General features: G+C 36.7%; 1 protein-coding gene and 2 non-coding genes across 3 annotated transcripts; all 3 read left to right on the top strand.

The window, feature by feature from the left end:
* rau (RA domain-containing protein rau) lies at positions 1 to 23563 on the top strand. Its single transcript, XM_088036101.1, has 5 exons — positions 1 to 92; positions 12387 to 12542; positions 22219 to 22475; positions 22525 to 22843; positions 22895 to 23563. The coding sequence occupies exons 2-5, from the start codon at positions 12387 to 12389 to the stop codon at positions 23159 to 23161; spliced, it is 999 nt and encodes a 332-aa protein (XP_087892227.1). The 5' UTR covers positions 1 to 92; the 3' UTR covers positions 23162 to 23563.
* Positions 21563 to 21634, top strand: TRNAE-UUC (transfer RNA glutamic acid (anticodon UUC)). The gene has a single exon. It is a non-coding gene; the product is annotated as a tRNA-Glu (tRNA).
* TRNAE-CUC (transfer RNA glutamic acid (anticodon CUC)) lies at positions 22098 to 22169 on the top strand. The gene has a single exon. It is a non-coding gene; the product is annotated as a tRNA-Glu (tRNA).
* Positions 23564 to 23573: the final 10 nt, after the last annotated feature.

The following is a 23573-nucleotide window of genomic DNA, read 5'->3' as shown; positions in this document are numbered from 1 at the left end:
GCTGAACACGTTTTTTATTGTGTTGTTAGTTTCGTGATTTTTTATTTTTGGAGCGTTTTTGGGATTACCCTTGACAGAGCGGGCTTTCCAAGGTACGTCAAAAATCTGTTTTTCTCTTAATTTTGTCGAATTTTTCCCTCTTGGTGAAGACGTTCCTAAAGGGCAACGACGCCTCTTTGTCACTGACAAGTGTATATGCATGCAAATATTTCCAGTGCACTCTTATATTGTGTACAACAATGCTGATATGGCAGATACGTCGCGGTGATAAAATATCTTTTTATTGTAATTCCGTGCTTGAAATTGTTATAGCAGTGTTATTACCACCATCAGACTTATTGATATTTGTTAAATCCGACACGATTTATTTATTTAAGGAACAACCGGTCTTTCATTTAATGGAATTTTGAATTCCAGGGATGCTGGTGGTCCTGAAGCCTCATTTCCACGGTCCGTTCTAGAGAGAACAGAATTTGATTTACGATGGAATTTGAGATATTGCACCATATTTTGCGGTCAGAAAATTTGCAAATCTTATTGCACCCTTGGTTTACAATCCTCTGTTCCGATTCGGGCGGACAAGCTGGTTGAAACGCCGAACCACCACACGGACTGCTACATTTGATCGTAAGTTTTAATTACTCCAATTCTTTTAATTTGAACACTAATTTTTTATCATAATGTTAATAAGGTAAATAACACATATAAATGTTGATTAATTTTAATAAATATGCTGATAAATGTAGATGAACATACTTATTTCCTGCATTGAAATGTACAGAATCATTGTATGAAAACAGGCGCGAATGAATGCAGGTAGGTACGTTGCTTATTTCTGTGAGTGGATTTACCCTTTTGAAATAACCGACAGGTCTGTATTTTTGTGGATTTGGTCAGTTATTACCTGAGGATTTGAATTTTTAATTTTGTTCTATGAATTAAATTTTCTGAATATTAGTGAAAGTTAACATACCAGACATATCCACGAACTAAGTAACTTGATATATAAATAAAATAAAATAAATTTATGAACCTTCTGTACTGGTTCAAATGCACGAACCATCTTGTCTGTTCGACGGACATTTCAACGCAGAACCAAGACAGAACGCACCGGACAGTTCAACACAGAACGCACAGAATAATTGAAATTAGCCGCTCCTTTGGAGAAAACTTTCAATAAACAATGCATTTCAGAATTTTTGTATAATTAATCTCGTTAAATAGGAATAAAAAAATGTTACTGTATTTCAATTGATTATTCCTGACATTATTTTACTGGTGGAGAAGTTATTTTAACATCAAGCTAAATATTGCAATGAAATATACAAAATTATTGTATGAAAACAGGCGTGAATGGATACAGGTATGTAGGTTTCTTATCTCTGTGAGAGGATTTACCCTTTTGAAGAAACCGACAGGTAGTATTTTTGTGGATTCGGTCCCACTTATTACCTGAAGATTTGAATTTTTAATTTCGTTCTATAGATTGAATCTTTCTGACTTACGACGGTTTATATGAGAATTTACCTACAATACAAAGTTTACTGCTTTAATTGAACGAACTATCTTGTCTGTTCGACATCGGTTCGGCGGACATTTCAACACAGAACAAAACACAGAACGCACAGTAATAAAATTGGCCGCATAGAATGAACCTAACTTATGAAATTATTTTGTACGTTCGAAAAACAGGGATTTTTGTATGCTTGGTCTGCGTTCTATGAATTGAATCTTTTGGATTTTGGTCAGAGATATTACCTGAAGATTTAAATTTTTAATTTTGTTCTATGAATTAAATTTTCAGAATATTAGTCAAAATTACCATAGCTGACATATCCACGTAATAAGTAACTTGAAGTATAAATAAAATGAAACAAATTTAAGAACATTCTGTACTAATTCAACTGAACGAACGAACCATCTTGTCTGTTCGACATCGGTTCGGCGGACATTTCAACACAGAACCACGACAGAACGCACCGGACAGTTCGACAGAGAACCGAGACGAAACGCAGAGAACCTAATTAATTTTTTTTAATTGCACTTCATGATTGCTGACAATTGATTGGTAAAAATGAAAGTTATTTAACATCAAATAGTAGCTGCAGTTTTCAGATTATTACTTATGAAATGGCCAAAAAAAAGTTTAAATCATAAGATTTAAGGTCATTCTCAAATATCGAACGTAGCTTATTTGATAAGTAGCTATTTATTTCTCCTAAAAATTATAACACGTCGGACGAACAAGTTGGTTCTGTCCGTTCTGTCTTGGTTTTGTGTTGAAATGTCCGTCGAACCGATGTCGAACAGACAAGATGATTCGTTGAGTTGAACCAGTACAGAATTTATTTAACTTCATTGATCCTTCAAGTTTCTTATTTCGCAGATACATTGTGTAAGTAAATTCTCCTAAAATCTATTTAGCAGATTTAATTTACAGGATCATATAAAAAATTTAACTCTCCAGGTAATATAAAACCTAACTAAATCCATAAGAATACAGAGGCCTGTCAATTACTTCAAAAGGGTTAATCCACTTACATAGATAAGAAACCTACCTGTATTTATCCACCTTTTTTCCTGCAATGATTCTGTAAATTACAATGCAGGAAATAAATATCTGCATTTATCGCCATCTTTATTAAAATTAATCCACATTTATATGTGTTATTTACCTTATATTAACATATGATAAAAAATTAGTGTTCAAATTAAAAGAATTGGAGTAATTAAAACTGTTTAGTTGTCACCAAACGTAGCAGTCCGTGTGTTGGTTCGGCGTTTCAATCAGCTTGTCCGCCCGAATCGGAACAGAGGATTGTAAACCAAGGGTGCAATAGAATTTGCAAATTTTCTGACCGCAAAATATGGTGCAATAACTCAAATTCCATCGTAAATCAAATTCTGTTCTCTCTAGAACGGACCGTGGAAATGAGGCTTGACAGATCGAAAATATTTACATTTCTGAAATAGCGTTTCTGGTATTCAAAAAAATCGAAATGAAGAGATGGAAAGTTCGTGTTAATCTTTCAGAGGCGGCGATTAGTTTGCAGATAATTTGGGCAAAATTGCAGATTCATTAAGTTAATTATTTTGTTGAGATATTACAAGTTAATTAATATTTTTTCTCGGGTCAAAATCTTCTGCGCCTGAGATTACTTTTCAGCTCCACGTGGCTCTAAATTGGTGGACCTAATAGAATAAATGGTTCGAAAATTGCGACGATGAGTATGCTAAAAAATTTTGTCTAGAAGAATTTTGCTGTTATTATTAAGTTAAGGAGGTATATCAATATTTGGAAGCAAACTCTTGAGCATTCTTTTATTTTTGAAAGCCACTACAGGCGATTTACTTTTTAGATGTGATTTTTTTTTGTCTAATTCAAATTTTTGAATTGAATTTCATAGCCACATTTTAATTAACAATACAAAATTCCAGAACTCTTGAAGAAGAAAAATTTCAGATTTTTTCATTACTTTATTGTTTTATTTATATTATTATTTTCCTAATGAATAACAATTTTTAAAATTTTTCCTCTAAATCCGGTAACCATGGTAATTTTAATGTTGCAAAAATGGCATTTGGAGGATGTGCTATTTCGGCATGCTTTTTAAACGAGCCAGATTATAAAATTTTGGAGCAGAAATTCAATTTATTTTTTCACTGATTTATTTTTGTACGAATTCGAACAGATTGTTAGATTTCTTATCTAAATAAGCGGGAAAAAGAGAAGAAAACTGAAGAATTGTTGTCATTTTATTATCTTGTTTTTTTTAATAAGTTATTTTTTAAAGAATCGAGGACAGATTTAGCAACCTTCTCCGATTTGTGTCTCTGCACCAAAGCATAAACAACGAAAGACAATAATTATATTTGTACAATGTTGCGATTAAAAATTACAATAAACGGTAAATTATGCGGACCTTGTAAGTTTGCAAGTCATTTACAAATTCTCCGTTTTTTGTTCCCTTTGTTATCTCATTTTATGGTAATTAGTACCTACAAGAGACTAGTCTTTTCCGTCTTTAACATAGAACAATGTCTTTGATGTTAACAGAGTTGATTATTAATTTTACGAAATAAGACACGAACAATATTTAGCAATCGAACCTTGAGAGTCAGAATTTTTCTCTTGTCTATAAACGTTTAGGCAGCGGAAATTAAAAATATAACATGGTTTACACAGTTTCAACGTTGTAATTTGTGGCTTTCCTGTTTAAAATTGTAATCCTTTCTCTTAATTCCTAACAATAAACGAGCTCATATGTGAAACATCCACATTCTTTCACAAATAAACAACAATTAGACACAGTTGCTTTGTGAACATTGTTGCATTCCTAGCAAATTTTGCATTGTACCCGTGGAACTACCTTTTTAATTTCGAGATAACAGGAGACAGTTTTACTCGGGAATTGGTACCACATTTTTTCTTGGAAATACCTTACATGGCATTTGCAAATCAATTACCACACTGGTCACCGTCTTCTCGGTACTACCAATTTGTCATTGAGTGAAATCTAGAGACTAACATTCACGTCACACTCCGTTTCAACGTATGATGCAAAAGTTAGATCATAGTGCAGATGCAATCACTGCAGAAGATAATTAAACGCGAACGGGCTTGGAAGTGATTTATGTCACCGTCTGGACACCATGTGGAAGAAGACTGACATTTGGGCGGACCCACATCCATGTAAACGTCCGCTTTTCACCACAAAAGATTAGCAGACACTTGTTACGGATTACGGAAGCAAGGACCAGGATCTGAAACTGAAAGAATGACGTATTTCGGGCTGGACTAACCTTGATCTTAATAATTGAATGTTAAATGATAACACGCATACGCTTTGGAATCTTTGAAATAAGATGAGACTTTGATGAGTCATGGTAAATTTACAATGCAAAACTCTTTACGTTATCTGAGTCTGCAAGGCTGGTAATAACTGGGTATCAAACCATGGAAAGTGATTCATTAGAGTTCGAACAGCGGCCTTGTGAACCATATTCAAATTCTCACGGTTGAGAAATTTGAATTTTAAGTGCAGGATGGAAGACATGGTAATTTAATTAGGTTTCTAGGTGTAAATCCCCGTTCAAATAGTGAGGGTTCACACGGACAGGTAGCTAGAAAAATTCTAGAACCCCACAAATTGGGAATAATTGCGCTAAAAAAATGAAAGATTTCGCACGAAATTTGAGAACTTGGTTCGCGTTTCTATGCAGCAGGTGCATTTTATTTGCACTTCTAAATAGAAAACACCTAGAATGTGACATAATGCTTGCAAAAATTCATCAGGAATCCGTTTCTTTTGATCCCCAATTTTACATCTAATTACTCATGTAATTAGGTCTCTGCAGTAAATTCACGCCCCATTAAACACCTCCAAAGCGTTTATAGCTTTCCTGTTTTCCAAATTATTTATCTTGCGCTTGCGAAATTTAGAGCACTCGATTGATTGAGTGTTTCCTACATCGAAAATGTGCTTTCCAATGATCGTAATGGTTTTTCCTCCATGAACAAATAACACAGTGGCGAAAATAATCGCAGGAATCAGATAAAATTATGTGTTCGGTTGAGCGCGAAATCAAAATATTACAAAAACGAGGCACATCATCGATTGTGCTTAATTGTTTTTACGAAGATTTTATAGAGAATGGTTTCTTTGAAAGTTACGTAAGGTCTTCATGGAAAGCGTTATCATTGAGTGTTGGTTTAATTTTACGACTGGCTTTAGCGCCACGTCATTGATTAAAGACCAAACTCACCTGTTCGTGGAAGTAATGTGATGTGTAGCCTAAGGTAAATTCCGTTTCGGTAGCACTTTAACGCAACCTTCGTAGCATTTAGAGCAGTATTAGTCTCATGATTAATATGTGTAGAATGTCTTGCAAACAATTCGAACAAATCTTTTTGTGGGCAGGTAGTTGATTAGCCCACTTTTTGACAAGTTGAGTAAACATGACAAATTGGGCACCACAGGATTTGATTGTGTGGTCAAACCCTTGTAATTACATGGTTCTGAAAGGATTTCCACGACCTAACCGCGCACAATATCCCATCATTTCTATACATTTCCGTATAAAAGAGGAAATGGTAACGGAACTGATACTCTCCCACGAGGGTTTGAATATCTGATCAGGGGTTGAAACCGGAAAAGACCAGCCACTGTGACGGAATGTAGAAGCGTGGAAAAAATTGTAATCTTTGGAAACTGGGCAAAAAGAAGAGTCTCTTTACACATGAACAAATTCGATTTAAATGACCGCACGAGGCTTTGATTTTTGAACATTCCTAGATGATTATAACAGTTTCTGCCTAATAATATCCGGAATAAGTTGCTCGGACGAGTTTTGTATTCACTTCCTTCGCCGATGGCAAGGTGAGGAGACATCGAACGGCTACCAGCGAACCATATCACATTCCTTTCGGTGTTGATCAACCCATGAACCACAAGGCGCTTTCGCATATTGCGGTTGCCTTTTTTCGATTGTACCGAGTAAATGGAGTCAAGAGAGGCTATTGTAGAAAAAGAAGATTCACTTCTGAGTAAGACAACTCGTGCGTCAGCGGTGACATTTCAGTTTCCATCCAAGAAAGTAACTGTGAAAATCGCAAACTACCGACCGTAGCATTCAGGTTGTAAGAATGCGAGAGGAAGAGTGATCCAGGAAGCTGTAACAACTTTGATAACCCAATTAAGGCGACGATCCCACGAAGTCTCATCAATCAATGGTACGCGAATTGGTGCAAATTGAAGTACCCTGAAGAACACTGCACCTTTCCGTCATCAAAAGAATCCTCGAACCGTAACAAGTACGCTGACCGTCTTGTCGCAATGACATCGTCTTTGTCCTTCAATTGGACCATAGTTTGGGCACCCATCGCGCCTCTCCATCACTTCGTAATTAATTTAAGTGGCCACGAATCCTGTCGTTAATTAATCTTAACATTCTTTAATTAAGCGCCCATCGAGATCGATAAAAAAATACTGCAACTGTTAACACGGATTGGGAAGCTCACTCTGGTTAATTATCACCTTTCTTTCGATGTAATTTGCGGAATTATGGTTTTTGTTATTTATGGCCGGCGGTTATTGGTTTCTCGCCTTTTTTCGCAACGTGATACTATGAAATCTTGAGTCATTTACCTTCGAAGGTTGCTACAAATTGTAATTGGAGCTTCAGGAGCTGAGATTCGAATCTTTCAATTTACGGTAAAACTGCAACTATCATAGACACCATAATTTCTTGTAAGTGGTACTTGAGTAACACAGGTGCATAATTTGATTATAGTACCACAATGGACATGAAAAAAATCTTATCAGCTTTTTACTAAGTAGTAACATGAATCTAACCTTTTGTTAATTATGTTTGAAAGTTGCTGGTTATCTGATAATAATTACATTGTTAGTCTTTTAGATAATTAAAAAACTGTCAAGGGCGTTGAGCAACAAAGGTTTTGGTGGCGTTTAATTGCGATATTAACGGAACTATTACAAAATTATGCTTGATATTCCACAATTTGAGGTCAAAAAGTTGATTGATATTAGCTGCTCTGACGGAGTTTTACTGGAATTTTAATTTGGGTAAATGAGAACTGTGAGTTGGGCATTAGTTTGGAAATTTCGACCATCTATTAGCTTTGATTCCGCTGATTTGGAACTAATTAAAATTCCGCTATTTTGTGGCGATTATGGTTGTTTGTTGTAATAATTTGAGGAAAAAACGTTGCGTTTTCGTGGAAATGTCCATAATTGCGTTGGTTTTTAAATGGCGTGAAGACAGGAGTTCATCGAAATAATCTTTTATTCATTCTATAAGAACTGCATCTTTCTATAAATAATGGAATTGAGAGTGGTTTCAAAATTAGAAAAAAAAACAAGAACCGAACAGGCTTCAACTAAATGTCAAATTAGATTCTTAATTAATTATCTAAGTTTTAGATTACGTAACGAACCCGAAATGGAGTAATTGTCATGAAATTTGCATTCCAACTGAAATTTTGAAAATTCATGCCGCGGAATTTTATCGGAAACCGTTTACTTCGTTAATCACCACTTCTAAGAGTCTAATTATGGAATTACCATCTAATACGTCAATAAACTGCCATTAAAATCGCAGTTCCCTGAATCATTTTTATGTCTTGCATTCTTGCACTTTTTGAAAACTCCGAATTGCAGTAAAACCGCGGAAATTCCATCGCCATTTAACAACATTGTAGTCATGTATTATTTGTTTTGCTCATTAATTTAATTACCGCACATTTTCCCATAAATTATTTTCCTCACGTAGATCAATCAAGTTCCAAGAAACTTCTTTTATTTGAAAAGTGCACTAAACGTACCATGTCTTATTTTCATATTTCCATAGCTCAATAAAAGTCAATCACAGTAGTAATTTATATGTTAAATACAATACTTGGTTGACAGAAGAATGGTATTAAGGGCATGGTTATGATGGGCATTGAGCAATAGTGACCGAGTGTGCACTTCTCGGAACTTCATCCCACACGCCTGGACTTTACCACTCCTTCAAGCATTGTTGTTGCCGTCTACTAAATCCCGTGAAATTTCGAAAAAAAGAACGAAACAACACCACTTTGACGGTAATCATTTTGAGCGGTGTGGGCAACGAAGATGATAGATTAAAGCTCGGTTTTTCAACCTCGGTTAACTCAAAAGTACGTTTTGATTATATCTTGTTTATTGCATGCAGACCGAGGTAATTACTGGAGCGAATTATGCACACTTATGCACGTTAACAAGAAACTCGAGAAGAATATCTTCCGAAGAGAACATTTTATATGAAAGAGATTCGAGATAATGCAGTTTAGCGGTGTGTTATTAATTGAAATAAAGATTTACAAACTGCACCGACTTGATCCTATTTTAATAACTATAATCCTTCTGTAATCTAGAGAGATAAATACTAAGCACCCATGTGAAAGTACCTTTAAATTAATTCTCCTACATTAAATTAGCATTATCCGGTAAAAAAAAAGCGTTTTTAAAGTGAAACCGGGGAGACCCTCATGTTTTTAATTAATTCTACTCAAGGTCGGAGAAAATGTTTACAACTTTACAAGTCTACAGTTCCGTCTGTCAGCAACTCTTCTTTGATCCGCCGTTTCTCTAATTTAATTGACCTCTGTGGTCCGGCGATCTTTGCACCCTTCGAAAGTACCAAAATCTAATGCAGACACTCCTCTATCAATAGGAGAAGGTCGAATATTAACCCAGACAATTACGTAATGGTGCATATTTGTCAGTAGCTCTGATCTAATGACACACAAAATTGGTATTTGCATAAATTGACTGGTACAGCTTCGTCAGAGCCAGAGGACAATTATCCAGTGGTCAGATTTCCAAGAGAAAGGGAAACAGCGCCGGAAAAGAGGTTTTTTCAGAGGATGTGGAGATTGCCATTTTGACGGAGATTGATGTGGAGAACGTCATGTTGACAAAGAGTTAACCTGAGGGTTTTAATCAGTTAATTATAACATGTAAAGACATCATAACAAACTGGTCTTTCTCTGAGTCACTGTCCCTCTTCGCCATGTTCGTGTTGGCGGAATATCTAAGCCTGAGAACACCTGGAGACACCTACATCCACCTAAATCCACATTCCCGTGTTTTTGGTCCGGGAAAGGAAACACCGTCTCCAGCAAAAAATTGAGCAGTTCCAGACGTTTCTGCATTGCATCCTTCCGGGCACACCTCACTTTCACTATTCCCATTTCGGACATGAGCATAATTTAGGGTAAATGACCTGGGCACTCCCATTTGCGCCGCTCCCGAAGACCACCCTCGTTTTGCTATCAAGTTGCATGCACGATAAGGGGCGTAAATTTGATTAGTGCATTATAGTGATGCTCTAGTAAAAGCAATCGATGATTGGAAAGTACAGAACAATGAAAATGGGTTGATTAAAGTTAGTTTAATTGTTTTCCGAAATAACTTCACGTTTATTGTTTTGTTGGTGGTTTATGAATAGATCGCGCTTCGCTGACCGCGACAAAAATCGGGAATTAGGTGGGTTTTTAGTACTGATACAGTTCACTAGCCTTTGACCTGAAGAAGGCGGTGTTCTCATTGTTCCTTGTAGGTTGTGTTCCCAGAAATGCGAAATTTTGATCGGCTCCTTTTTCGGACCCGACGCCCACAATTACTTTAATTTATATCCAATAACAATAACTTAATATTCATTAAGAACTGAAATAAATATTCATCCCAAACGACAAAACAGTGTGTGACGGGTTTACATAACAGGTGTACGTGCGCTTTTTATCTTACCTTCACGAGTAGGCGCTTTCATGATTTACGTGGTACCAACATCTGGGATCAGTGGGCACCCACATGGTTTCCTTTGTCCTGTAAAGATCTTTGATTTTCGATTAAACACGCAATTAGAAATCTAAAAGCAATAAACTTACCACATCCTGAAGAGTTTTTCGCTTTACTAGCATTTCCGATCTCGTACAACTGTACTTCTCATTTAAATTATTTATCCTTAATTGGAGGGTACTTCAGGTACACATCCTGTTGTGGCCACGTGTTGTTTTTATTGGAGGTCGAGGCTAGTTTTGAGGTCCGTCACACTGATTACTTCATCAATTAACCCACGACGTCAGTACCATCGGTTAATTGCAGTTATCGAATGTACCAATTAAATTTTCTCTTCATCTGGTCTTCATCTTAAATTAAGTCGATCGCATCATCAGCCAAGAGCTGTTAAGCTGTCATGACACGGAGCCAGAGTCTCATTTTTGCGCTTCCTTCTGAAGAATTTCCTGCCCCGACGAATTTTACATTTCTATTGTGGATGCGTATTGACATCTCACATTCCACCGGAGATTCAATAAAACTACATTTCCTGCTTACGCACTAATTTAAATTTAATTACGGAGACGCCACTGTTAATTGGTTGGTATTAAACATTTCCTTTGATACTGCCCTAATCGGAGTTTGAATTTTAGCATAATGGAATTATTGTGGACTATATTTAGCTGAGGTTGTGTGGTCTCGACCCCTATCCATAACAATCAAAGAACCCTTCCTTGGGGTTGTTTAAAGGAAGTAGCAGTTTATTTGGAGAGTAGTAATTTGTAATAGTTTGTTTAGGGTTAAATCGTAATTTAATCGCCGACGCTTTGTTCTGCTTCCGAAGATATTGTATCTTTTCGGGTTTGTCGAGCCACATCTGCTTGTCAAAAGGTGTTTTCTCTTTTCAAGATGTTGGAATAGTGCGGAGAAACCGGAAATAAAACATCCGATTCAATTTCCTTAGTTTACTACTGAATTTTTATGTGTACCTAGCTGACTATCACATAAAAATGTTTATACAGAGCGATAAATAAACAAGAGGGTGCACAACCGATAATTTTATTGTCCGGTCAAAGTACTAAATTTTTTCAGAGGTTTTTGCTCCGCTGCAATAAGAGCAGAGGAAATGTGTGAAAATGTCTTCATAGCCTCTCCGGTATGTTGCTGTTGGACTTAATTTACATTTAATTATTCGCTGTTATTCCGCAACTTCTTAACGTGGCATTCAGTAGTAAGTTCCCTTAATTAAAAGCCATTTACTGCGTCTCAGCTTTGCTGGTGCCAAGACGGTGAAAAACATATTGCAATATCCGGATGAAACCCAAGTTGCAATAGCTCCGCCATGGGAATGTAGATAATGAATCTACCAGTCATGAAATTCGTTGTTTTGTCTACAATACGTGTCCCAGTTGGGTTATTGCCATGGGCACCTCGTTACGACATGCAACTGGATCTGGTGTAACAAAATCTTGTGGTTTGAAAAGTATTTGTGGCTGGACAGTTCCAATATGGAATTTGACTGAAAATCGCCGGATGTTGAGGTGAAGAAGACGTTTTATTGGTATTATTTTACTCGCAGGATGTTGCAGAAAGACAATTATCACTGGAATTCTATAACAAATCAGTGATGTAACAGTTCCAGATTAGGATCCGTGGGTTTTGGCGTGGCTCAGACAATGATTTTAATTGGTCAAAAGCCCAAAATTCTTACGCAACGATTATTTACATTTTAATTGCTTCAGTTGTCGTGATTGTTACACAACTGATTTCACTACTTCATTCAGTTGAAATCTATTGCTTTATACAGAACACTGGAAATCCTTCAAAGGCACAAAAAAAGATAAACTACTGATACCGAGGTTATCATGAAGACAAATCTCCTCGTTAACCTAACAACCAAACAAGGGATCTCTTCAAATACAAAAAACTCATTATAACACGAGATTCTCCGATGCACTAAATTTAGGAACCTTAAAAAATTAGACGAGCAGTTGGTGTTCAATTTGCTCCCTATAAATTGCCTGTGCGAAATTATTTAATTATAGATTACACATGTTGTTTCAGATGATGAAACACGTGCAGCTTTCTCCTTATCGGAGTAGAGCTGACACTGTGTCCTTAAGCTCCACGACATCCTACGGAAGTCTCAGTCCTGAGCCTCTTGGAAGTCGGTCTTCGAGTTACTCATCGCTGAACGAGTCGTCCTCAGGAAACTTGCAGGTAAGACGAAAAGTCCACAATTTGAATAAAAAAGGGGATGAAGCTAGCAATTGAGATCTCATTGTTCGAAGATAAGCGTTTATCTCCCAGTTCCACAAACAAATTAATAAATCATTAAACGGGACAAATTACTCTAATGTGTGGTACTATTTTCGCGTTTATCTTATGGGAGAAAACAATCGTCACAATGCACAATCAAGGCTATTCTTAACGTTTAGAGCCCAGCGGATTGCTCACGTGAGAAACTTTAACCCTGCAGTACTCACCGTTACGAAATGACATAAAAAGGTTCCCAATTCTACCGTCTTCATTGAGCATCCAAAAAATTTCGTTTCGTTAAGACCACGGAAATTACAGTTACTACCAAAACAATAATCATCAGCATGAGAATTCGTCGTTCGTGGGAACTGGCGTTGGTTCTCGTGGAAATAGGTTGCCTTGTAAGGTCGTTCGAAGGCCTGAAATTCTATTGAGACGTAGTACCGAAGAAAAACTAGGTGATTGTGTAATGTTTGTGGACGTGATATTTGCATTTCCTTGTCTTCTTGTAATTGAGCGGATAATTAACTCGGTTCAAGATGATAGCATTATCAGTTAGACATTAGAATTCCGTAAACGATAACGCAAAAGTCATGATGTAATTTGTAGGAAGTACCAACCCATGTGTAACAATAGAGAGAATTCCAGTGACAAGGTCCGTGTGCTCTGGTCTGTTACAAGTAATAGGCGTTAACCGTATTGTTTTGATTTAATTAGTTACATGTGTACTGCGAGCTTGGATCGTTTGATGGCATTCGGAGCGACAGAAGTAGTACCATCTTTGTCGTTTTTGCAAAAAGTGGCACCTTTTTTGTTTAATTTTCGTCCAAGTTAATATTTGTTGTCATTTTTAGTCACATTTTCAAGCTTATCCGTATTAGTCCATATCCAAATAAGCTTGCACTGTGTCCATTTCTGACGATGAGAACTTTGCACATTACCCAAGTCGGTGTAAAGTTTCACAGAAGGAATAATAACTCGGTTATTAACACCCATCAACAGAATGTAATCATGTAAATGCTCAGATCCAAGAAGCGACCGGAATGTGCAAATATGTACTCAGATCAAACCAAAGACTGTATTTAATAAACATAAACTTCTTAAGTACGTTAATGACAATTTCGGTTTCCTCCGCATGAAGAAAAAAATCTCGTAACACGAGTTGCATTATGATTTTTAATTAAGCCGGCAATTAGCAGCGGGAAAATACATTTTCTTAATTGAGTCGTTTCCTCTGTCTTTGCTCAGGCCCATTTCAGCAATTAGCAAGAATTAGTGAAAGTAGGAAATCATGCGGGGCATTGTTAAATTTTCTCATTTCATAAGAAGCAATGTGACTCCGCGCTCCAGATTTCGAACCGGAGTAATTGTAGGTTTCATTTTCAACTGACGCCAGAACTGTTCTTTATTGTAGTCTCCCATCTCTCATTCCAGGACGGGTTAATAAAAGATCGAAGGTAAAAAAAGGACGTTCTCATGGTAGCATCTGGTTACCGAACCGCCCTTGTCTCCACTGCGAAATTTCGCCGGCGCGTTTCTCACAAATTTAATTCGCCTAGTTTTCACCATTATATTTTCAAAGCGCGAACAATGCCGAATAAAAAACAATTTAAATAATTAACCTCTTTTTGAATTGTATGTTTTTCTCATTATTTTCCCGTTTCCGTTCTACTTCTTGCAGAAATCTCGACGTCGCCGTCGCCAGAAACTATAAATCGGAACTTTGGTGTCAATGAGGCGTTGTTTTATCTGTTATGCAAACAAGTCTATTAGTAAGTTAACGCGTGTGATTCATGGTCGACGTCTCTGAGTGATAAGGTTTATTGACGGTTAACATCTCGACTGTCAGAAGAATGTGATATGGGCTTCTGTGTGGATTTGGTGTTATCACGAGAGTGTCCTTGGCGCCGATGGTACTTTTGTTTGCGTTTGCTCAGGTTTCGTTTCTCTGGAATTAAGCGCAAAATGAAACTTTCTGTAGTCACATTACAGCTCTTTCCCAACTCCCCGAGCAAGCCTAACATGTGTTAGCAAGTGATAAAAGCATGTATTAATACTAAATTCATCTCCAAGAGTGCTTAATATTCATGATATAAGGTTTTCATTGACGCCGGTTGTTGCTCTCTCCACTATGGACACAGGATGATATTTGAACATTCTTCATGGCGTCAAGTAATAAACGCATAATAATGGTCCTGTTGACTGGAAAAGAGGCCGCATGCTGAGGGCGGACTTCCTTTTCAATTCATCTATTGTTGACCCACATGTCTATGATTCTGTGAATCTTCACGTCTCTTGGTTTCCATCCTTGCAGCAGTTACCGAACCAATTTTGTGACTCGTTAATATTCCGAAAGTGTGTGAAAATAATTTACATTATACTATTGTCCGTGTAAATTCTAAGGATATTCAAGGACGCACCTCAGAGTTATCAGCGCCACTATCTGAATAAAGATTGATGATCAAAATTGATGGTGGGCGTTGGGATGTCTTAAGGAGGAAGCAATCAAAGTAATGAAGTGTAACATTACCGCAATGCTTGAAACGATGATTACAGGGCCACGAGACGGGAAATGCACCATTAGACTATTGTTTTAGATAAATTTAACTAAATTCATTTCCGCCACTCTGTCGAGTATTGGAAACTTCAAGGTTAGGATGCAGATAACTGGAGATGTCCAACTATTAAAAAGTTGTTTCACGAGATTGGATAATGTATGCTACATCCGCATAACTCTTCGAAAGTTTAAATTCCCGCGTTACCTGCGACGGGAGCCCCAGGTCCTTGCCCTTCCGCAATCAGATGCGGTAAAAATTATTTATCTGTTGACAGTCTTGTGGTCGGGTCTGATCAAACGGAAACATGGGCAAAATCTACAAGACGATTTTCATGCAGACACGTGCCTGGGTAACCCATTGTTACCAACGAAAACTTTAATTACGATCCGTCACGCATCTTGATACAAGGGTTAGACTGTTTTTTCCCGTCTTCTGACTGCTAAGATAAGCTTGAAATTTGTTCTTTATTAGCCTCCTCAAGAACTGCAAGTTGTAGGTGTGGGGATATCTCGCTCACGTCATAATTTATTTATAAGGACCCACCACCCACACATAGTCTTTTATTACGTCCGGGGAATATATCTATTGATTTCTTGGAGGTAGGTGTGAAAAACCCTGATAACAAGGAGCGTGCATTAAAATTAATTGCGAGAAACATTATCAGTATCTGTGTGCATAATTGTTAGTTTTAGTCTTATCTTATTTGTTGGTTGTGGTTTATTGAGGTGATTTTAACCAAAACAAGTATAAATATATTAATGTTTTTCACAAGAACTGATTATGGCTTTTATCATAATTATTTTTTCTTTATTATGTCATGAAACTTCTAGCCTTGCTTTACAATACAATATCCGTCTTATTGTTATTGCGTAAGTAAAGATTAGATGGTAAATACGTGTTTAAAGTTCATCCTGTTCGTATTTTACAAGTAATTTCCAAATGAGGCGTGCCAGGAAAATGTATGGGCAGTTTGAGGTTTTTAATATTGGAACTGCTGGAGAGAAAGTGGGACTTTGGTTTTTACAAAACAATAAATAATAAAAAAATGTAAACATTGGTTCACAAAATATTTATTTCTTCAAGTAAGAAATATTTGAATGATTTAAGTAAACAAGATTAAGTATGTTTATTGGTTTATTTTTAGTTTTATTACTTACTACTAATCAAAGGTGATTATAAAGAAGCACGAAATGTCTTGAACAGCTTTGAACTCCAAGGTTGAAAATTTTTTAGATTCTAGAGATTCTAAATTTGACATATCTAAAGAATCCAAAAAATTGAGAGCCAGTCTAACAATTAAGACAAATTTTAATATAAAGTAAATTTAAGCATTCTAAAGAAAATTTTTCATATTTATAAAGAATCTCAAAATCACGTAGCATCGCATAGGATAGAAAATTTTAAGAATTCGAACACGATATATGCTGAACTAGAAGTTATTTTTCCTGCTGACTATTTGACGATTTACAACGGACATTGTTTGACAATTGCAGGAATTTTAATTTTTATTTTAATTTTGGCGCCTATAAAAATTCTCAGGAAAAATGAACTTTAGGTATTTTATATCAAACTCAAAAAGCAGAACAGACAATCAACCCAAAGGCGCTAATGTGAACGGAATTTAGCAGGTCAGCGGAGACCAAACACAAATCAATTCTTCGGTTATAAAAGCCAGAAGTGGAACTACTAATAAGAACAGTAAATAAAACAACCCAACACCAACAATGCTGGACAAATTGTAATTGTGAACCATTAAAGTCGAAAAGTAGAAAATCCAACACCGCTTCAGTGGATTCGAATTAAAAATTAGATCGTCCCTTTTTGTGTCTTCTCATTTGCAGCAATTTTTACCGTATCACAGTATAAAAAATTTATTATTCATCGCGACAGGAAGCGCCGCACCGATCCGATTCCGTGATTCTGTTTCCGCCTCTGCAGGATATTGAAACAATGAATTATGTAATGAACGTAACAAAAAATAAATAAACAGTGAAGGAGAGGCCAAAAGTTGATTTTGGTGGAAAAGATGTAAGGACAAACTTGCGAAATAGGCGGAAGTTGCTAATAGATAAAACCATGACTAAAGCGCTTAATTTTGATTAGTTGTTTCGGTTTTTTCTCTGGTAATAGAAATAGATGTCTTTTCGCCACAGAACCACCTCACATTGTCTATTGTTGAGAAAAACCCACACTTTCCATGTTTTGTAATAAACTCACAATTACAAGAGATTAATTATCATTTATTAGAAAGTCTAACTCGTACTGTAATTGAATTGTTACTCGGAGTTTGGGTGTTCAGCAAATCGGCCGTTTTTCTCGGAAAACAACAAATGTATACTTCCTTTAGAAACCTCAGCTTGCGGTGCTTAAATACCGTGCAATTACACGCACTTTATTTTTATTTGCACGATCAATACATTCAATCTTGAAACTTTGATAGTTCAGTGGTTATTTCGGCTACGGTCAACGAAAAACCCACATCTCTCAATAAGAAAAATTCAACAGAATTCACAACAATGCCGAATTTTGAAAGTAGGTAATAATGCGTGGGAGGAACATAAAAAACGAAGGATATCAGAAATGAATTCGTGTTTTTATGTAAATTTAAGCTTTGTCGATAAGTTTTTGCAGAGTGGCGTAAGTTGTATTTTTAAAGTCGGTTCTTTCTGAAATGGTTAATTACAACGTGTTTTTCACACCAATAATTACACACACATTTCCTTCATATTTTTCCAAGGATTATTAACTGTGCAGTAACTGATGTAGTTTTTAATGCGGTTATCCGGCTTTCAGCAAAATAATATTTCCGCTCAAATATGCATGTAATAATAGAAATGTGAGTAACGTGTGGTTGGATGAATGGCTAGCAACAATGTTTTGAAATGGAAATAAGCAAGAAGTTAAGCATTACGACAAATTCGAAAAAATTGATAGAAATTATAAACTTGCAGTAAACATTCTTGAGCGTCAAACTGCAGATGTTGTTTGCGCTTCTTCACTGTCCTTCTACACCATAATTCTTTTCAAAACCTGTAACTTGTAAAGTAATACGATGGCTAATATCTCCCCCATTGAAGCACTTGAAGCCATCACCCAGCAGAAGCCGTTATAATTAGATAAAATATTTCTCTCAATGTCTTACTAACGGTTATCTTTCTTACCGCCAGAAAAAGTGCAGTCTCCTTCCTACAATAAAAATCTCTGCGATAAGAGGTTAAGTTCATCCTCAAGAATCAAAAATAATAACTTCGTCGTAATTCATCTCATTTTATAACCTTTCAAATCTATTTCGAAACGGTAATGAAAAACGTTACAATTTCTGAAATAAATAGTTTTAACTGCCTCCAATGTTATACCATATGCAGCTATAAATTCGTTAATGACATTTATTTAAAGTAACAGAGCAAATAAATAATAATTAAGTTTGAGGACAGATGGAAGGCGGCATTTAAAAGGGTCGTTCAATGGTAATACTTAGTTGCAGCAATGAACCCTTTTATTTTTAGTGAGGCGAATTCGGCGGCTTTCTAATATTCAAAGAAGTGTGTTTTACGTCTGGAACGAGGCACATTTAACACGGGATGAAAGGGGACACCAGGTCGCCCTTCTCTTCCAACAAAAACACTACCTTGCTGCATCCTGTCTTGAGTAGCAGCTGTCTTCTAGCAAAATGTTTTACAGGAGCCTTAATTGTATTTGATAAACATGCAGGTTTTGTAAATTTATAAATCAGAAAGAAGTCGAGTCTATTGAATGCAAGCTGCTTGGGAGCTAACCACCTTGCGCCAGTGATTACTAACCGTGAAAGAAACTGGTTGTTTTTGCAAAACAACTGATTTCAAAGAAGAAGTATTATTCCTGAAAGTGATCGCAGCACAGACGAATAAATCACGCAGGTAGAGGGCTACCATATGTGCTCCCATACGTCACATGTTTGGGGTCATCAGGAGCAGACACGCCACGTTGGCGTGTGCCATTTGGCGGCTCCTATAAAATCCCCTGTATTCAACCAGGAGCACATCCTGAGGGTGACTGACAGGAAAAAAAACTACGTTTAGGATGTCATATTTAACATGTCGTTGATTCAGACGACATGCGAAGAATAATAGAGGTAATTTGGGTAATACACTCGTCCTAGTTTTCGCATAAAAGGGTAATTGAAATAGAGGCACAGATATGGTTCGGTGGAATTAATTGTACTGGTATGTGATTTATTGCGGTTTTATAATCGTTTTTAATTGAAAAGCGGTGGTACCTTACTGGGCAGTCGCGGGAAATGTTTTCCGCAGCCACATTTTGCAAAATTTGTGCTCTAAATTCTCTAATTTGCTTTTTCCTGCGCGTGTCCACGTTGCATTACGAGAAGTAATTTACCGAAATCCACTGTTCTAAAGTAGCGCACTTTTTGTGGGAACTAAAAAATAAACTAAACTGCAAATAATAGCAGATAGTCTTTTATTTCTTTATCGGATTCGAATCAAAGCTGGAAGCTGAAAAAGTACTGAAATTAGAGTTCTGTGGCACAGATTTCGTCTGAAAGCAATAAAAAGCGCCCCAGTGAAATTTAATTTGCGAGGCATTGTTGGCTTCGAGCAAATTAGGCCATCAAACCCCCATTCGCGTCACATTACAATTACTCATAAACTTCTTCACCGCAAGTTCAAGTAACCTAACGATATTATAATCGGCATGGTAAATGGTACATTTTTGACCGTGAAAATCCCCGACAAACGACCATAAATTACCATTAATTAAGTCCAGTACAGTTGCAGTAATTACACACTGTCCCGGTGTAATCTAAATTGATATATTCCATCTCATTATCGGCGGGGAGTCACAGACGTCTGTCTACACTGCTGCCAACTATAATTAACTCCCTAACTGCTCAATTTCGCATAAATCCGAAGCAACCACAAAAATTACCAATTGAAATTTAATCTGGTGAAAGCTGGAGCACGTTTAGCACCCAAACAAATCGGATGTTAGCAAGGCTTGATCGTTAAGAGGGTAAATTGTACATAGAAATGTGATACTAACGCCGGAAATAGACATTTGTGTGTTGAGCACGTGCACAATGTGCACACCTGATCCAGGGCCGTGTTGTATTGTTTTCGAGTTAAACGATCCACAGGATATACCTCTTAAGGAGTAATTTAATAAGATTCGCGGGGATTTTCGGATTATTCAAATTTCATCAGAATTATGGATGCTAAGCATGTGCACGGATGTGGGGGTCCTCTGGAGTAATTTATTTATATTATTTACATGTGTGTATTATGTTTCATTAATGTCTTGTGAGACGCTCTTCGGGTTTTTGTGCCTCTATTGTGATCCGGGTTATGATCGATGCATGGAAATTTTAAAGACTCAAAAAAACAGAGTTTTATTTACTGGAAATTTGTCGGACGAAATGTTTAATTACAAGGTGAATTATAATTTCATTACGTTTCTTGAATTTCTCCAGTTGCTTGCGGTTAATGTTATTTAAATAATTGTAATGTAACTCGATTGCAAGCTTAATATCTCCATTTGTGGCTAGAACCACTAGAATTTACATGTACCTCTCATACAAACTGATTTATAGACTCCGTTGTGCCGTTAATGAAACCTTGTTAAACCCCAAATTTGCGAAAAGAATGCTGTTCGAAAGACGCCGCAGTCAATTTATAAGTGCCACAAACCCACGTAATGACGGCGCCATTTCTGAGCACTTTGTTCCTGTCAAATTATTATAAGCAGACACCATGGGAGACGAACATTCCGTAAATTAGTAAAATCGCCGTTTGTAAGCCCATCCATCAATTTATCCGCATAATTCCGTTGTCGGATAAACCGTTGGCAATTTTCATCAGATTTGTCATTTGCTTTTCTCTGCCACATTCTCAAAACGTAAAATATGAGCTGTGTCATTTATCATACTTATGAGCGCTGCTTCGGGCGCACCAAAAATGTGTTCTTTTTTTGAGTCGGGAACAGGAAGAAGACGCCTAGCACCGCGACGCTGAAGGTGTCGATTTAATCTAATTCAAGATCGTGGTAGAGCGTGTTGTGACAACAACTTCCAGTTTGGGATTTTTGGGGAAATGTTTACGGTGGCGCAGTATCAGAATTTTGTTTTAGATGTTGTTCCTGCGGCTAATATTCATGTGAGTTTGTTTGAATTTTGCGCAATCATTGTGTGATTAGCTTCAAATCGAATTATTACATAAAGTTCCGGAGGTTTGAAAGTAAAACAATTTGTGGAGCTTTTTGGTTTGTTTTTTGAAAGTTTTTAACTATCACTATGGAAATAAGCATAAAGACATGGGAATTTGATAAAAAATCAATAAGAAATTTAAATGAATATTAATGACAACATATGAAGAACTAAAAATAAATCATCATTAACCCTCGAGTTTTTTGGTTCAGGACTGTTTTTAAGTATCCGATATGGTCTAGTGGCTAGGATACCTGGCTTTCACCCAGGAGGCTCGGGTTCGATTCCCGGTATCGGAATCTCTTTTACTGCTTTATTGAAAGATAAGACACTTTATTGGCATAATTAAAGGACGAACTATAATTACGTTTTATATGACTCTTGCGAAACAGAAAATAAAGAAATAGAAAAAGTCAGAGCAATAAAATGGTGTTTGTTAACTTATTGTTTTATCTTAAAAATAAGTTTTAATTGCGTTTTGATGGACGTAAGATAAATAAGAAAGGCGCCAAGTAGGCGGTGCATTTTTTCACATATTGGTACCTCTGCTGTTGACATCTGTCAGAGAGGTACCAACAGATTTCAGATTTAAAGGTCTCTTTGAAACTCGTTGAAACTTATTTCATTAAAAGAGTTTTTATTACTTCCAAATTATCAAACAACAGATGATTTATTAATAGAATTTTTTTAAAAACCTCAATTTTATTTCTATATATAACCTTCATTGACTCGAATCCCGCGGCTAATCCTTGTCTCACCACATCCGGTATGGTCTAGTGGCTAGGATACCTGGCTCTCACCCAGGAGGCTCGGGTTCGATTCCCGGTACCGGAATCTTTTTTTTTTCTTTGTCGCATCATTTTACCTTTTTGTTTTCTTGCAGACCACCATAAAAGTCTACGCAAAATGCTTGCGCCCAGACATCGAATACAAAACCCTCAGCATCACCTTCCAAACCACGTGCAAAGAAGTTGTGGGCACCCTCCTCGGCAAATACAAGATGAAGCATCGAGATCCCAAGCTTTTTTACCTTAGCATGGAAGTTACAGTTCGTAAAGCTGGAGTTCGGACACATCTGGCTTTGGATGAGGAGGCGAGGCCTGCGGCTTTACAGAGTTGCCACCCTCGAGGGGATTCTAAGTAAGTTCTTTAAGGTAAAAACTTGTTGTTTTCTAATTGGATTTTACAGATTTTCGCTTCAAACCAGAAGAGGTGGTTTAGTCAAAGTGCACGATTCGGTCCTCAACACCAATTCCCAGTATAAGAGTCTGCTGATCAGTGCTAGGACGACAGTGGATGAGCTTATTTCTCTTTTATTGAACTGTTACAACAGCAAGGAACGCGTGGAACAGTTCTCTTTGTATGAGGTCAACACTGATAAGGAGCAACAAAGAAAATTACATCCGGACGATAGGCCTCTGCAGGTGCAACAAACTTGGTTACCTTCACACAAGTGTCATTTTCTAGTCAGACGAAATCCGGACTACTTGCCTCTTTCTAGAAGAAAAGTAAGAGTAGTCATAAAATGTTAGTTCTTTTTTGTACCTTCTATTTTACAGATATTTTGGGTCTCTGACTTGCCTCCTTTACCTCAATCGAGATTATACCAATCAGCTACTCAACTAACTCACATTTCCAAGTCACAGACGTCTTTGAATCCAACCAACACGAAAGAAGAGACCAAAACTAAAACAGCACTGTTAAAGTCCAGTAAAGACTACGTCCCTAAAAACACCGAGTTGAAGGTTTATGGTAGCAGTTCGCAACTATCAACGAAGAACGGAAACAGTTCTTATGCAGACTATGAGAATTACTTTTATATTTAAAGTTTCGTTCCTGTAAATAAGTGTGACCTCTAGTTCGTTTTTGGATGTGATAGATGCAGCCTAAATGATGTGTAACCAAAGATTGTAGAAAGCTTGTGTGTACTAATTGATTGTTTTATTTCTTCAAATGTCTCATAGTATTGTACCAGAACTGTATTTGTAAATTGTCCAGTTAGGTATTCAGTATTTGTTGCTGATATTGTAAGTTTGAGTCTCTCTTGCGGTAAGCTAATTTTGTATTTATGTCGGACGTGTTTATCCAAAGACTAGGTATAGTGTAACTTTTAAGTTTTTTAACTAACTGTGCAATGTGTATATACAAATACCAAAGATCAGTTTGTAAATATCTCTGTATATTATTTAATAAGATGTGACCTTAATAAAGGACTTTAATAAGTGGAACTATGGTGTT

Source organism: Gnatocerus cornutus, chromosome 5 (genome assembly GCF_029298725.1).
Source record: "Gnatocerus cornutus isolate USDA-ARS CGAHR chromosome 5, icGnaCorn1.1, whole genome shotgun sequence".
NCBI classification, from domain to species: Eukaryota; Metazoa; Arthropoda; class Insecta; order Coleoptera; family Tenebrionidae; genus Gnatocerus; species Gnatocerus cornutus.
This window is presented reverse-complemented; position numbering and strand designations above follow the sequence as displayed.